This window comes from Sebastes umbrosus, chromosome 14 (assembly GCF_015220745.1).
Source record: "Sebastes umbrosus isolate fSebUmb1 chromosome 14, fSebUmb1.pri, whole genome shotgun sequence".
NCBI classification, from domain to species: Eukaryota; Metazoa; Chordata; class Actinopteri; order Perciformes; family Sebastidae; genus Sebastes; species Sebastes umbrosus.
Window position 1 is genome coordinate 21,611,520 of NC_051282.1, and position 16,713 is coordinate 21,628,232.

At 41.5% G+C, this 16,713-nt stretch overlaps 1 protein-coding gene across 1 annotated transcript in view; it reads left to right on the forward strand.

Moving 5' to 3' along the window:
* Positions 1 to 16,368, forward strand: part of eftud2 (elongation factor Tu GTP binding domain containing 2) — a 20,705-nt gene extending 4,337 nt beyond the window's left edge. Inside the window, exons 5-28 of the mRNA XM_037791533.1 lie at positions 242 to 317; positions 1,316 to 1,381; positions 1,496 to 1,531; positions 1,732 to 1,822; positions 2,485 to 2,567; positions 2,680 to 2,846; positions 2,951 to 3,075; positions 3,182 to 3,245; positions 3,352 to 3,442; positions 3,571 to 3,706; positions 4,603 to 4,730; positions 5,093 to 5,286; positions 5,618 to 5,729; positions 5,816 to 5,956; positions 6,756 to 6,857; positions 6,963 to 7,045; positions 7,336 to 7,422; positions 9,171 to 9,297; positions 10,377 to 10,464; positions 10,660 to 10,778; positions 11,071 to 11,165; positions 11,299 to 11,452; positions 14,784 to 14,891; positions 15,868 to 16,368. Coding sequence (XP_037647461.1) covers positions 242 to 317; positions 1,316 to 1,381; positions 1,496 to 1,531; positions 1,732 to 1,822; positions 2,485 to 2,567; positions 2,680 to 2,846; positions 2,951 to 3,075; positions 3,182 to 3,245; positions 3,352 to 3,442; positions 3,571 to 3,706; positions 4,603 to 4,730; positions 5,093 to 5,286; positions 5,618 to 5,729; positions 5,816 to 5,956; positions 6,756 to 6,857; positions 6,963 to 7,045; positions 7,336 to 7,422; positions 9,171 to 9,297; positions 10,377 to 10,464; positions 10,660 to 10,778; positions 11,071 to 11,165; positions 11,299 to 11,452; positions 14,784 to 14,891; positions 15,868 to 15,963 — 2,569 coding nt within the window. The 3' untranslated portion in view covers positions 15,964 to 16,368. The remainder of the gene's footprint in view (positions 1 to 241; positions 318 to 1,315; positions 1,382 to 1,495; positions 1,532 to 1,731; positions 1,823 to 2,484; positions 2,568 to 2,679; positions 2,847 to 2,950; positions 3,076 to 3,181; positions 3,246 to 3,351; positions 3,443 to 3,570; positions 3,707 to 4,602; positions 4,731 to 5,092; positions 5,287 to 5,617; positions 5,730 to 5,815; positions 5,957 to 6,755; positions 6,858 to 6,962; positions 7,046 to 7,335; positions 7,423 to 9,170; positions 9,298 to 10,376; positions 10,465 to 10,659; positions 10,779 to 11,070; positions 11,166 to 11,298; positions 11,453 to 14,783; positions 14,892 to 15,867) is intronic.
* Positions 16,369 to 16,713: the final 345 nt, after the last annotated feature.

Consider the following 16,713-nt stretch of genomic DNA (forward strand, 5'->3'; position numbering starts at 1 on the left):
CCGGTAGTCAATTTAGGCACGGTGGGCCGTCAGATTTGCAATACACTGATGGAAAACCTGCAACCGCGAGGTGGTAGTTCTAGTTTTGCCTAAAAAGTCTGAGGATGCAAATGTTCATCCAGATCGTAACTGGTACAACAGCACTCTACTAGATCTTGTGTTTTTCCCAGTACATATCTTCCATTTGCACGTGTTTGCTGTGTGTCCTTCAAGCTGTGATATCCCTCCTCTCTCTTGGCAGATTCCTTGCCGATCTGATGGACGGTCCTGAGCTAATCCGAAACGTCACCCTGTGTGGTCACCTTCACCACGGCAAGGTTAGAGCCTGCCTTATGGCTGCCTCTGGCTCCGTTTATCTTTTAGCTGCGTACTTCTAGTCAGGGCAGTGTTTCCCCCTAGGTTGACTGCTTTGGCCTGGCAGATGTGCCAAAGGGAGCGGGGGTGTGCGCTAACACAATTACACCACACCAAATCGAAATCCACGTGAACCACTCTTCACATGGGCATAAATTAGATCGACCACACAGCACTTACTTAAAGAGAAAATAACTACTTTTAAAGCTGGTTTGCTCGTTACTAATGATATTTCCTTCTTCCCAAAAAGTGGTGAAGAACCAGGAGCAAATGCAAGGACTTGAGCTTCATTACAACTAAATTAGGACTGGCGTGTTAACTGCATGCCAAATTAATCAGCACACAAGGCCAAATTGCCTCCTAAGTTACCATATGTCCGGTTGCTGACGAGCAATGTAGCGTTTAAAAGGCTAGATTTTAGATGGAGTCCAACGCAGTGCTTCCTCCACATAAAACGCATATTAACCGAATATTCTCTGGTCTAGCTCCACTAAAAGCACAGAAAAACCAAATCCGGCAGCACGGTAGTGTGTTAGTCACTACCGAGCCTTTTTGTATTCACCGGTAGGCTACTGACAACGTTATTTTCATTTGAATAGCAGTCACTCGACTGTCCTGCTGTTATTGCAGATGTGAACTCACCACAGACTCTTACCTTGTTCATGGACTGGGGATTGGGGAAATACCAGAGATTATGTTTGGTGTTAATTTTGGAATTAAAAAAAAAAGAAATTTGGCCTGGCGAGGGTTCCAGTTGGCGCTGGCGACACGCCATGCCTGTACAATTCTGGGGGAAACACTGCAGGGCTCTTCTGTGGCATTTTGCCAAAGAGGACGTGTTCCTAAGATTAAAAATTTAGGAGGATAGGAATGTTTTGGAGCATATGCTAATAACATGGCTGCACAACATGGACTCATCTGTGACTCATGGGGATCTAATGGATTTGTTTATTCTGTTCAGACCTGTTTTGTGGACTGCCTGATTGAACAGACGCACCCAGAAATCAGGAAGAGAGATGATGTAGATGTGAGTATTGACTGGAATAATATATCTACACATACAATAACACACGTTTGCGATTTATTACACTTAGTTTCTGCTGTCATATACAGAAGTTAACGTGTAGTTTGACTTTTTCAGCTCCGATACACAGACATCCTCTTCACGGAACAGGAGGTGAGTGGTTTTGTTGAAGGAATTGTAAACATGTAAATATGATGCACAAAATAATACAGTTTAATTTGACAACTTGACTTAGTCTTTTAAAACGGGGAGGTTGCAGTTTTGTCGCCAGAAATTAAAGAAAATGCTTTAAGGTGATATAATCATGTTTCCCTTGCTGCTGAGGTGATTTCTATCCTGTGCTTTTTCCATAGAGAGGCGTTGGTATCAAGAGCACCCCTGTCACAATGGTCCTGCCAGACTCCAGAGGCAAATCCTACCTTTTCAACATCATGGATACACCAGGTATTGTGTGCAACTGTATGTGTTGTTTACTAGGGATGCACGATATGCATTTTTTTTTTAGCCGATACTGATAATTACTTGCTTCTCATGGCCAATGCAGATAACATAACCAATCATTTCACATTCTTGTATTTTATGAACAAGTTCATGACCTGTTTTCTATGCACACCTGAGGGTAAGAAAGGCTAACATGTAGTGAGAAAAGATGGATGATTTAATATCTCATAGCTCTGACCAAACCAAATCTAACTGACATCACTAAAAACAAATAACAGTTCTGACTCTTAAATGTCCATTTACTTTTTGTAGCAAAGTACGTAAAAAAAACTGTGAAAAACATCCACACCGGCAACGACATGCTTGGCTCTCTAGTCAGCGTGCTGCACTTGTTCTTCTATTTCTTGTCTGTGTTTATTGGCGGGTCGCAAACCAAGTTTACAAGGTACAGACCGCCACCTACTGTATCGGAGGGTGTAGATCCTGCGATAATTTATCGACTGTAATTTCATTTTCGAAAAAATATATCAGATAAATCTTCCATTATCGGCAGATAATTTATTGGGCCATATATATATTGTGCATCCCTAATGTTTACTGAAGGTATATTTGTGTTTGGTGTATCATAGCAGAAAGTGATGTAAAACTTTGTCTCTCCCTCGAAGGTCACGTGAACTTCTCTGACGAGGTCACGTCCAGCATCCGGCTCTCAGACGGTGTCGTCCTCTTCATAGACGCAGCAGAAGGAGTGAGTCACTTGTTTTTTCTTTCTTGATCTCCCATCCCTGCACTCTCTCTGCACATTTGTCAACGTTCTTCAACCTTCCATATAATCGACACCTTTGTGTTTCTCTGCCCAGGTGATGCTGAACACAGAGCGCCTGATCAAACATGCCGTTCAGGAGCGTATGGCCATCACCATCTGCATCAACAAAGTGGACCGGCTCATTGGGGAGCTCAAATTGCCTCCCACAGATGCTTATTATAAACTTCGCCACATTGTGGATGAGGTCAATGGTTTGCTCAGGTAATACTTGAAACCCATAACGTCCTCTGTGTCTGCCGTGCAGCATATTGATGGGAAAAAGTGACAAAATCAGACACTTCATGGTCGGTCATTTCTCTTCTCAGCACATACTCCACAGATGAGAACTTGGTGGTGTCTCCTCTCCTTGGAAATGTGTGCTTTGCCAGCTCTCAGTACAGCATCTGTTTCACTCTGGGCTCCTTTGCAAAGATCTACTCAGACACCCATGGTAAGACCTGTCAGCACATGCTCCCATAAACGGGCACATCCTTTTCTCATCTCATGCCTAATACAGTTAGTGAGGTATTAACTAACTCCTCTCTTTGTGTTTGCAGGTGACATCAACTATAATGAGTTTGCCAAGAGGCTTTGGGGAGACATTTACTTCAACCCCAAAACGTGAGTAACTCATTTGGATTTGAACAGATTGCTAATATTTAATGCAAAGCCATCTTCCTCTTTTAACACATTCTTATGTTTACTGCCATCTTCTTTTTTTGTTCAGTCGCAAGTTCACAAAGAAAGCTCCCAGCAGTAACTCTCAGCGCAGCTTTGTGGAATTTGTCCTGGAGCCTCTCTACAAGATCCTCTCACAGGTTGGACATGTCTAACATACATGTTATGTAACTACATGGCTAGCTCAATACTTTCAAGGCCTGGTCAGGCTCTGGCTGAGTTGCAGACCTCAGTGTGTAATCCTCACCCAAATCCTCTTTGTGTGTAGGTGGTTGGGGATGTGGACACATCTCTCCCCCGAGTCCTGGATGAGCTGGGGATCCACCTGACTAAAGAGGAACTCAAGCTGAACATCAGACCCCTGCTGAGGCTGGTCTGTAACCGCTTCTTCGGAGAGTTCACTGGTATGGCGTCATTTGTTTTTAATCTATCCTTTTCATTTTGTTTGTGTTGGTATTTTTTTTTTTTAATTGTTATTTTATATGAAGAACTACGGTTTTTATTATTAGGAGTAGGAATCACCAGAGGCCCCACGATACGATATTATCATAATACTTAAATCACAATATGATCTTATTGTGATTTTAAACATTTTTGCGAAATGCTGAGTATAGTGATAGGATATATTGCGATATATTACTTTTTTCAACTGCAAATTATGCAGTTTGTCAACATCTGTTTTATCTAATCAGACACAGTTTTCATTCACATATTTTGAGGTCAGAGGTCAAGGGACCCCTTTTAAAATGGCCATGCCAGTTTTTCCTTGCCAAAATTAGCATAAGTTTGGAGCGTTATTTAACCTCCTTCTCGACAAGCTATTATTACATGGTTGGTACCAATAGATTCTTTTGGTTTTCTGGTTTCTTATGATGTCAGTATCTTCGCTCTAGCTTTAAAACTGAGCCCACTACAACCTAAAAATTTCAAGTTCAGTTAATGCGTTAAAGAAATTTGTGGCGTTAATACAAATTTGTGTTAATGTGTTATTATTGCGTTAACTTTGACAGCCCTAATAATAAAAATTCTATACTTGCTGCCCGTGTATCAATGCAATATTGCCATGCAAAATATCGAGATACTATCCTGTATTTTTTTTTTTTCCCACCCCTAGTTTTTATAAGAACTGTATGAATAAAGTGCTAATAACAATACTGCAAAGACTCTCATAGTCACTTTATTTGTCTTGCTGCTTTACTCAATGTATCTGCTCCTGATTTTAATTTCTAAAGATAAATGGTCATGCTTTGGTAAATATGTTAAATCAATGTAAAGTCATGCATGAACTTCTTGCCTGCAGGCTTTGTGGACATGTGTGTACATCACATCCCCTCACCACAGGAGGGTGCCAGGAACAAGATCGAGCACACATACGCTGGAGGTCTGGACTCAGACCTTGGGGAGTCCATGGTAGAGTGCGACCCTGATGTGAGTATAATGGAAGCAGAGCTGTTTATTGGCTGGTGAGAAGCAGAGACGCCAGTTAACTACAAATTGCTGCGATCTGTTTCTAGTCGTAGTGTCAGTCCAGCTGCTCTTACAGATCAAGCCAACAGGCTGTTTTAATTGGCTTTAAATGAACGAGCTGTTAAATAAGCCAGTTTAAGACACTGCCGGACATTGATCACAGTTTTCCAAGTTCCATTAAAAGTCTTACTGCCTTTTGCGTAAGCCCTGGTATATTTCTTTAGGAAGAAATGTTACCTTCAGTGTAGTAAGACTTTCCAGCCCTATTGTTTTTCATCTCTCTTATCCCTCTTTCCTGCTCACCTCATGCCTCTCGCCCTCAGGGTCCTCTGATGTGCCACACCACTAAGATGTACAGCACAGAGGACGGGGTTCAGTTCCATGCATTTGGCCGTGTGCTGAGTGGAACCATTCAGGCGGGTCAGCCTGTTAAGGTTTTAGGAGAGAACTACACCCTGGAAGATGAGGAGGACTCCCAGGTCTGCACCGTGGGCCGTCTCTGGATTTCAGTTGCCAGGTACGCTGCAGGCGTTTGGTTTCCTTAAGCCCCTTCATCTACATCTGGCTTATGTCTTTAGTGGGAAAGGTTACAATTGGTGTTCATTCGGGGGACAAATGACTGCGGTAGTCACTGTTTATTAACCCTGCTTTGGGTGCCGTCCAGTGCAAACGTGACATTGAACGTGATGTACCAAGAAAAAAAGTCTATCGGCAAATTTTTTGTATATTTGCTTGCATTTAAAAAACAGCATATTCATGCTAATTCTGGTGGGAAAAGTGTATAAGTTTGTAAAGCCAGAAATCAATGATTGTTTGAATTAAATCTTACTGTGCATCCACATTTTTAGATACCAAATTGAAGTGAACCGAGTTCCTGCTGGCAACTGGGTTCTCATCGAAGGTTGTGACCAGCCGATCGTCAAGACGGCCACAATCACAGAGCCCAGAGGAAACGAAGAGGTGAGATTTGAGACAGAAATACCTCCGAGATCTTCAAAAACACCTTGTGAGAAACAGCATAGTGACATTTTTTACTTCTCTGACAGGCTCAGATTTTCAGGCCGCTGAAGTTCAACACAGCATCAGTCATAAAGATTGCAGTGGAGCCCGTCAACCCATCAGAGCTCCCCAAAATGTTGGACGGACTGAGGAAGGTCAACAAGAGCTATCCGTCTCTCACCACAAAGGTATGTCACCACACAAGTACAGTAGTGGGTCAAGTAAACAGGCTTTCAATCTAACTATAAAGCAAAGAATCTCTGTCTGTCTTTGGATATGTCCTTCGTATATCTCAAACTATTAGTCCGATCTACTTCACACTTGGCGGGAGGGGACCCAAGGATGTGCAGGCTTGAAGTTGGTGCAATTTGGACATGCGACACATTCAATATTAATACATTTTGAAGAAATGAGCGATGGCACTCTGTGCAACAGTGGGGGTGGGGCTTCAGGCAACAAGCATGTTGCAGCGGGCCTCTACAGGCTGTGGCCAATTGACTGCAGTTCACTTTTGCAGCTGGATTTACTAATATTACAACCAAACTCTTCTTTGCTTCACAGCCGATCTCAAGAACGCTGCAAGTAGCACTTCCGGGGGTCGCGCTATTGGCCCGTTCCGAACGGGCATGCGCTTCAAATGGCCAAGCCCAAACAGCAGACACTTTGATGTTACAAGCCAAAAACTTTATTTTCCCTGTCTACATGTCAACACTGAAAACCGAGTTTCTGAACGTCTTCAAAAACTGTTTTCAGTGAGTTTGGGTTTGGATGAAAGGCCAAAACTCATAGAAAAAGCTACTTTTACAAAAGTACCCATATACGTGTCTACTAAGCTAGCCTGCTCAGTAGCACCCTATAATGATTTTCTGGAAGAAGAAAAAAATACAAATATTGATTCTGAAGGAAGGACAAATATGAAAAGTAAAAACTGATCTCACCAGTAATTGTGTAGCTACTAATTTGCTTAATTGACCATTTGTCTTTCAGGTGGAGGAGTCTGGAGAGCATGTCATCTTGGGGACCGGAGAGCTCTACCTGGACTGTGTCATGCATGACCTGCGGAAGATGTACTCTGAGATCGACATTAAAGTAATTCTTCTCACTGCTTACAGATAACAGCCGTAACTTGAAGGTACAACACAGGAAGTGGAGCCTTTGGTTTCTTTGTGTAACTGTGCTCATCTTCGTCCACAGGTTGCCGACCCTGTTGTGACTTTCTGTGAAACGGTTGTGGAGACATCATCACTCAAGTGCTTCGCTGAAACGCCGAACAAAAAGTGTGTTACAAACATCATATTTTTAGATCTTTTCCACACATACAATGAAACGAGTGCAATTACAAGAAAGTCTACTCTGCTAGATTATTAATATAACTCAACACTCACTGATCTTAAAGTTTCTCATTTCTGATACGAGCTGTTATTAAGACTGTTAGATGTTGTATTTGTTGTTGGGGAGTTCATTTTGTGCACAGTTTGGAGTCACTGTCAGTTAGTCCTTCCCTTTGGCCGACCCAGTCTCCCCGACCCAGAATGAGTGATTGACAGCTGCGTGATGTGATTGACAGGAATAAGATTACCATGATTGCGGAGCCCTTGGAGAAAGGGCTGGCTGAGGACATCGAGAACGAAGTGGTGCAGATCACGTGGAACAGGTAAGATGTAGAAGATATCACCATCACACTCCCACGTTTTGATCTTGTGATCTCTTAATTATTAAAATGATATAATGTGCCTTTCACGTTAGACGTGTCTGTAGATTTCCCCCATTTCAGTCTGATATGGTAGTAGCCGTATTCATTTCTCCATATATCGGAGCCATTCTGGCTGACCATTCGTTTTCATTATTCCCTCGGTTAGCAGGGATAAATGAGCCGGCATGTGAGATTCTTTAATTAAATGCTGTCATTGAAGAAGGTAGAGAGATATAGAAATGCCCAAGGCTGAAATAGTCATTTAAAAAGAGCAGTTATTGGATTTGTGGGTAATATTCCTAAATCCATAGGTGTGTTACCCAATTTTTTACAATTTATCATGCATGGACCAAGATGTGCATACCATCATCTTTAATTTTTAAGTTGGATGTGGAGGTGACCACCATGTGTTGCTATTTGATAACAGTGCTTTAAATTAGTCTGGTGTGTCTTTTTTCATGTATTCTTTTATTTAATTTAGGTCTAATTTTCTTTAGTTTTAAGTTTTGAAACCTGTCAGTACTGACAGTAATCGTGTATTTCTGCTTCACCATGTCAGTTTGAAAAGGGGGCACTAGAAACTGAGTGTAAGAAATGCTAAATATAAAAGCAATGTTCATAACGTACATTTTTTTTAACGCCACTAATTTTTAAAATGCATTAACGCAATCAATCATTCGGAGGTTTTAATGCTTTTAAAACAGTTTTAAAGATAGAGTGAAGATACTGGCATCATATGAAACTAGAAAAACCCAACGAATCCATTGGTACCAACCATGTCATACTAGCTTGTCGGGAAGGAGGCTAAATAACGCTCCGAACTTGTGTTAAATTTTGGCGAGGAAAAACTTTCATGGTGATTTTCAAAGGGGTGAAAATGGGTTCTATGGGTACCCACGAGTCTCCCCTTAACAGACATGCCACTTTATGATAATCACATGCAGTTTGGGGCAAGTCATAGTCAAGTCAGCACACTGACACACTGACAGCTGTTGTTAACTGTTGGGCTGCAGTTTGCCATGTTATGATTTGAGCATATTGTTAATGCTAAATGCAGTACCTGTGAGGGTTTCTGGACTATATTTGTCATTGTGTTAATTGATTTTCAATAATAAATATTTACATACATTGGCATAAAGTAAGCATATTTGCCCACTCCCATGTTGATAAGAGTATTAAATACCTGCAAATCTCCTTTTAAGGTACATTTTGAACAGATACAAAATGTGCGATAATCAGGATTAACTATTTCAATTGATAGATGTACAGTAGAGCTTTTCTGTGATTGAATATTTAAGCAAAGCAAACGACAGCCTTCTTCACATTATGACAAGTGTGTGCTAAAAAAAACCCTCCTCCGTATATTGATCAGATCACTCTCAGTAATTTAATCATGCACTAAAAGCATGCATGAATTTTCCCGTCCCTGTGACATGACGAGCATGCCTGAGTGAGTGTGTTCTGCTCGAGAGAGGCTTCCTGATGGTCCTCGGCTCATCTGTTAGACCATCTGGACCCAGCGGTGCCAGCGTGGAGTAGCCGCGCCAAAGAAGTGACATACTTCACACACCATTAAACCGAACCTTCACTCTACTCATCCTCTTCCATTAACCCCTCGGCCCCCCGATCAACCAATCTCCTTAATGTTCCCGCTGACACAATGTGCAGACCTCCTTTCAACCAGAGGCTGTTCTGTTTCCCCATGGCAGGAAGAAGCTGGGAGAGTTTTTCCAGACAAAGTACGACTGGGATCTGCTGGCTGCCAGGTCCATCTGGGCCTTCGGACCAGACACCACGGGACCAAACATCCTCGTAGATGACACACTGCCCTCTGAGGTGAGTTTTGTACCAGCCAGGCAGCTGAATCACGGCTGAATAGGGCTCTTTGTCTGGAGAAAGGTTTACTCTAAAGTGTCCTATTTGAATATTGGTTCATTTGCGCTCCAACTATTTAGGGCCACATAGAGCTATGACTAACAATCATTGTCATTTTGGATTATGTTTTTAATTTATTACAACATCCCGGAGTTCAATGTGTCCTCAACAAATTACCTGTTTTATCAGATCAACACTTCAAAACCACCAAATATTCAATTTACAAACAGAAGAAGCAACAAATCCACACATGAGAAACTGGATCCAGCAAATGTTTGGCAGTTTTGCTTGATAATTACCTGAAACGAGTAATTTCTAATTGAAATCGATGCTAATAAATTTGACTAATCTGTGTTATAATTTCTAATCTAAAATCAGACACTTCTTTGAATCTAGAACTCAGATGATAGTAATTATATTATTTCTAATTGATATTATATAAACACCAAACTAGGCCATCGTTGCCCGGTCAAACCATGTGAGCACCAATCATAAAACATTTGAGGTTGCCATAAAATAAAAAAATCCATTCCTAAACGACGAGAAAGTGTACATCAGTATTTTTAAACTTTAGGCAAAATAACTGCATTTATTTACACATCATTATCTACACTATACATTTAGTTACATCTGTTAATCGCACTGGTGTAACGAACGATAGTGCACAGATCCCCCAGCGGTTTGTCATTTAACCATCATAGTGTGAAATAAAGTTTTACTGCCGATTTTGTTATTGGCCGATATTAAATAAAATATACAATCGGGAGATCAGCTTTAATGCTTTCTGGTTACCAATCCCTGATAATGCTACACTTACGATGGCAGCACCGGAGCTAACAGCTAACGTATATTATGATGCTATATGCTGCAATAACAAAACAAAATGATGACAACAAACAACAAAAACGTCATCGGCCGATATGGCTCATTGACGATAAAAAAAATGTGATCGGGGCATCTCTAAAAGTTATATGTGCTCCCTTTTTTTCTTCTGATCTGATCCGATCTGATCTTGATGTCTTTTTTCTTTTCCCGTGTAGGTGGACAAGGCGCTGCTCGGCTCGGTCAAAGACAGCATCGTTCAGGGCTTCCAGTGGGGCACCAGGGAGGGGCCTCTCTGTGATGAGCGTAAGTTCTCTCGTCATTCTTTTTACCCCTGACTCGTTTTGATTATAAAAATAAAAATGTGTTTTTTTGTACTGCCGTTGGTGCTGGAATTTCCTCTTCACCAGAATGTCAAGCATTATGTGTTGTGCACAGGGAAAATGTGCCTTTCGTCGTCAGTTTTATGTCACCATAACTCAGTGTTTCTGCTGCCCTCAGCCATCAGGAATGTCAAGTTTAAGATCCTTGACGCAGTCATTGCTCAGGAGCCTCTCCACAGAGGAGGAGGCCAGGTCATCCCTACAGCCAGGAGAGTGGTGTACTCCGCTTTCCTCATGGTGAGATCATCCTCTCTAAGCCTTTTCTTCTCCTCATCTGCCATTAGCTCCTCCAGACTTCATTTTCAGCTTCACTTTCTTTAATGTTCCATTACCATGATTACGGTTCGGATATTGCTGACGTGGGTTCTTTTTAATTGTAATGCGATACCATTCCTCTCTCACAATTTGGCGTCTTTGGCTCTTTCCCTGCTCTTATGATGAATTCATGGGCCAGCTGTACATGGGTTGGCCATACAGTTTATCCAGGCTTGTGTCCTCCCTCTAATGTGTGGTTGCCCTTGTGTCACAGGCCACTCCGAGGTTGATGGAGCCCTATTACTTTGTGGAGGTTCAGGCTCCAGCTGATTGTGTATCTGCTGTCTACACAGTGCTGGCTCGAAGAAGGTTGGTATACTCTCTTTATCCTGAAAACTAATATCAACCCAGCAGAAATGTAATGCATTGACAATATTCCCTGATATTAAAATACAAGAACTTTAGTTTTTAAAAATGTGGTTGTGCGTTTGTCATCCAACAGGGGTCATGTCACCCAGGATGCACCTATTCCAGGGTCTCCTCTCTACACCATTAAGGCGTTCATCCCGGCCATCGACTCCTTCGGCTTTGAGACAGACCTCCGCACACATACACAGGGACAGGCCTTTGCCCTGTCTGTGTTCCACCACTGGCAGGTAAACAAACAGCTTTCTTTCTTACATTAGCCAGATGTTTCCTTCCAGATGAACAGAATCAATGCAAATATTAGAAGTTGGGCTCATCAAGATGAACACTTGGTGATGCTTATTCTCCAGTCGTTTGCCATTAGGCCTGTCACAATAACTCATTTTGTTGGACGGTATGTTGTCCCAGAGATAATTGCGATAAATTATATTATTGTCATTTTAAGACCATTTTATGCCACTGATATCATGATAATATAATAACACAATAATGTAAGTATATTTAAAAAGATAAGACATTGGAATGTGGAAAATAACATATTAAAGTATCCTAAATAAATAAAATAAAACCACACAACCAAAGCAATAACATCCCTGTACATCCCCATCGTACCTCAAAAACACTTTTATTTATTTTGTTTTACATTTTATTAAATTGATTTGTTTGTATTTTGCTTAAATTCACCCCACATTGATCGAAACATGCTTTCCCCAGTGGTACGAACAGAATGTTCTTTCAGATTAAATTACCTCTTAGATTATAACCCCCCCTTTTTATCTTTTTAGTGCAAATTCTTATTTTGTTTTACTATCGCTGCAATGCAGCTCAGCAAGGACACACTGTCCTGGGAAACAAAATGAGGGAAATTGGTACTACAAAGACCGCAACTTAAAAGAATAATAGTGACTTGGTTTAACTAACTGGCCGCTGAAGCCTTGTGTTAGCTTCAAAATAACTTAAGTACCTTTTGAGGTGGCAGTGCATCTTTAAATTTGGTATCCTTCTGTCACTCGTACACATGCTAACATGCACAAATACTGTCGCACGTTTCCTTACTCACATGCATCAACGTCCAAAACACTGTGGCAGCTCGTACACCAGAGTGACCCGCCTTGTGCACATGTCTGCCACTCTGGCTAAATTGCTTTTGATGTGGAGTGTTGAGTCATTAAGTTTTAAGTCTAATGTAGCTGTCTCTGTGTGCCATGTCTGACATGCGTTTGTGTCTGCACTCTGCAGAGCTGTGTCAGTGAAAATTAACTCCACTTAGGGAGGATTAATACTTTACAGCAAAGTCAGTCATCTGGAAGGAAAAACAAGGTTTTCCTCGGTGCAAATATTTAATGTTTTATCCCCTCAGGGTGAAAATTCAAGTGTTAGACAAGAGAGTAGACATGAATTATTTATTTACATGCTTGTCCAAACACTGGAAAAGATTTATTATAGAGTGATCCTTTGGGAACATGCAGAATTAATGAAAACCAGTTGACTATGCAGAACCACAGCTTGTATTACCACATGTTTTATAGTAATGTTGTTAGGGCTGAGCAGTATATTACATTTATCATCTACTGTTTGTCATTGTGGTTGTCATGGGATATTTTTAAGTACAAATCATGACACACAATTTGCTTTGTAAGCAAAGCAGTTACTAATGCAGGATTCACACTGGAAGAGAAAGCGCTGCAATTTTTGGAGAAGTGCTGCCCGCGTCCTTTCGGTGCCCGTGTAAACCTATTGGGCTGTTCACGAAGGACGCACCACGGAGCTCCCTGGCTGATTTGCGATCTTCAGCGATAGTTTAGGCGTCTGGTCTATTTTTTCCGCACTCTGAGAATCTACCATAAACAATATAAATGATCTGATTCTGATAAATGATCAAATTTGCATCCCACGCACGCTTTTGACTTCCCTGCCTACTGTTCTCCCAGAGTTTCAATTCCCTCCCCCCAATCAAATTTAATCAGAAATAGCAAAGTGTCACTGCTGTTTGTGATCGTGGTTTTTAAAATACATAATCCACATATTTGTAAATTGTGTCAAAACTGAGAGCGAGCGCGACGAGCAGACACAAACACACACAAGCAGACCGAGACCGATAGCTCTATACGAAACAGCAGAGGAGCAGAATCGCTTGTTGACTGTTGCGGAGAAATGCGATTCTGGTGTGAACAGCCAGGCCTCTGCTCGCGCAGCGCTTCCGCTTCCAGTGTGAACCCGGCGACATAAAACAGATTTCCCCTGGGATTATTCCTGAAATGTTTCGTTAAAGTCAGCTAGAATAGACAGTTGTATTTTGACTTCCTGTCATCGTGCAGTTCAGCATGATGATTTATTTCCATACACTTATTCCGAGGTTGTCAGTCCTGAACAGAAAATACCTTTTTCCCCCACAAGACACCCCTCGGGTCCACTGCCAATCACCTCCCCAAATTACTTTTCTAAAGGGCAGCTACAGTTTGAACCTGATGCAATCAACACTCTGAGCCTACATCCACACTTATACGTTTTCGTTTTAAAACGCATAACTTTTGCTACGTTTATGGCTTTGTCTGAACGGACAGAAACGGAGACCTTTGAAAACGACGACGCAGACTCCCACGTTTGCTTCTTGATTGGGTCAAATCAGTCATGATGTGTTCTTCTCTGATTCGTCACGCCCGATCACGTGAACCTTTTCTTCGAAAACAAACAACCTCAGCCTCGACCGCCAGTAGTTAAATTCTGCATTTTATAATGCTACTACTGCCTGCATGTGCAGGAGGTTTTAAAACGAAAACGTATTAGTGTGGATGTAGCCTGAATCTTCTCCTTTGCTCTGGGCTTCGACAGACATTATTCCTGTCGGCACATATCGATTAAACTGCCATAGAAAATAAGAATAACATGGGAGTCCCTGAACTGTGTTGTTTGCCCCATTACACTCATAGGCTATGTGTTTCCTTCCTCATTAGTTTGATTATGTACTGCCAGTATTGGCATGCAAACAGCACAGTGTTGAGTTACGGTTGTTAGCAGCTCTCATCCATCTGTTGATTGGGCTTCAGCCACTCCATTGATTACTTTTTCCCTTTTCCTCCCGTTTAATCTTTCCCCAAGGCTGGGAACATCTCATTTAGTCCTCCCTACCCGCCATTTTCAAGATTTAGCATTCCTTCTCTCTTTGCATTTAGGGGAAATGTATCACCTATGAGCTCCTTAAGATAATGGGTTTATTGAATTATTTTAAAAGCCGGTGAAAGCTTCTTCTAACTCAACCTGCTAACGTTGCATTGCTGCTGCGTTGGTCACAAACTGAAGCAGTGACAGCACGTTGCTTTTTCCATCATGTTGATGGACGCACTCCTGACTCAGTAACAATGGGACAGACGCGCAACTGAATCAGATATGTAGTGAAAGGTCAGAGCCACCGTTAGAAGTGTCCACTCAGTTTGTTAAAACTCAAAATTCGATGTGTGTTTCATGTTGTCCAACGTTTCTCAGATTGGACGTACTTTTCTGAGATTTAGCTGCCATTCGCTCCTTCTCTCTGGGTTAACTACATTTCATATTTCCTTTCAGATCGTCCCCGGTGATCCTTTAGACAAGAGTATTGTGATCAGGCCTCTTGAGCCTCAACCTGCCCCCCACCTGGCCAGAGAGTTCATGATCAAGACCCGAAGGCGCAAGGTGAGTCTTTTGTCTGCCTGTTTATCACTTCACAGTCCGTCACCTTGGAAATATAAGGTTCGATCTGACTTTTGTCAAAATGTATTTATTCACATTTTTATTCTGTGACAACTTATTAACATAACGTGAGGTGTTTTTAGAAAACAAAGGTTCTACCTCCAAAGTCAAAGGCTGCAGTAGAAAAGTATTTTTTGCTTAGGAAGGTTCCTAACTAAATGACCTGGAGGTATCTTAAGTAGCAGCCATGATAAGAGCTGGTCGTATTCTCTAAATGCTAAGGAAAGGTGCTTCAGTGCTTCCTTTTTTATCTCCTTTAGCATAGGATGCACTGGACCGTCCTTTACGAAAGGAAAGGAGATAATACTGTCCCACAATTCCTTGCGGCCGCAACATTTTAAGCAACGCAACATTCGGTTGTTCATGAAAACAAACATTATTTTCATACAGTCATATTCTAATTCATGTTGATAAATATGAGTGGACAGTGACAACCCTTTTTTTTCTCTTTATTTTTATTTATTTATTTTGAGCAAGTAAAAAAACAAAACAGTAACAATTAAAAAGAACAGTAAACATATAGAAAACTGTTACTAATCAACATAAATAAGGTTCTACCCCTCCGCCATAACTCCAACAATTAACTCAATATTTCATATATAAATATTGTGACTGGTAGCCTATATTCCTTTTTGTTATTTAAATTCCAAGCGAGCGAGAGACAGGGCGAGAGTGTGTGGGATGGAGAAAGAGGGCAAGTGAGTGAGAGAGAGAGCGAGATGGAGAGAGTGTGTGTGTGTGTGTGTGTGCGCGATAGAGAGAGAGCAAGCGACAGTGAGTAAGTGGGTGAGAGTGAGTGAGAGAGCGAGATTGAGTGAGAGAGCGTGAGTGTGTGAGAGAGCGAGATGGAACCATATAATTCAAAGGTGGTGAGTTGGTGAATTTGTTACATAACTGATCTCCTGTGTTTGTTCTTCAGGGTCTGAGCGAGGATGTGAGCATCAGCAAGTTCTTCGACGATCCCATGTTGTTGGAGCTGGCCAAACAGGACGTGGTGCTCAACTACCCCATGTGAGACGGCATCACCAAAACCTACAATAACACAGAGAAAAGGTTTAATCATAGACTCAGGTTACACTGTGGTTATTCTGGATCTCCAGAGACCCTACCATCGCTATTTTATTAGCTTGTCTCCCATTTCCTACTAGAAGTCCCCCAACTAACAGTTTTAAAAGATCTGTAACAAAGGGAGATCACTGGATCAATCATTGGATTGATGGAAACCATGAAATACGATCCTTGCTGTCACAGGAGACTTGTTGCTCTTTCCTTTGTGAAAGCAGCTCTGTCACATCTTTCTTCTTGTATTTTTATTTTTTATATGTACAAAATGTTTTTGTAGAATAAGATGACTTGGAAAAAACTTGGTTTGGATTGATCTGGCGTATGTCTGAATAAAAGTCTTTGTAATTCAAAGAAAGGCGTTTCATTTCTGTTATTTCTTAGACAATGAAAGAAACTACATCCTCACATCGATGCTGCTTCTGAAGGCTTGTGTAGTTGAGATATAGAAGGAGTTAGTAATTGTTAGTTGGGAGAAGTGAGTGTAGTGGACTCAATTCTCGGTCTGTGGCTTGAGACTAGTGCTAAGTTGGAGCTTTGAGTGATTGGTGTGTCTGTTTGAGACGCCGTGTGGGCGGTGACTGATGGACAGGCTGTTGGAAGCAGGCAGAGAGGAACCAAAGCTCAAGGTCACATGACCGGATAAAGGGGAAAAGAAGGAATGATGCAGCATGTCTAAGACCCTCTTTACATCTGGCATCCA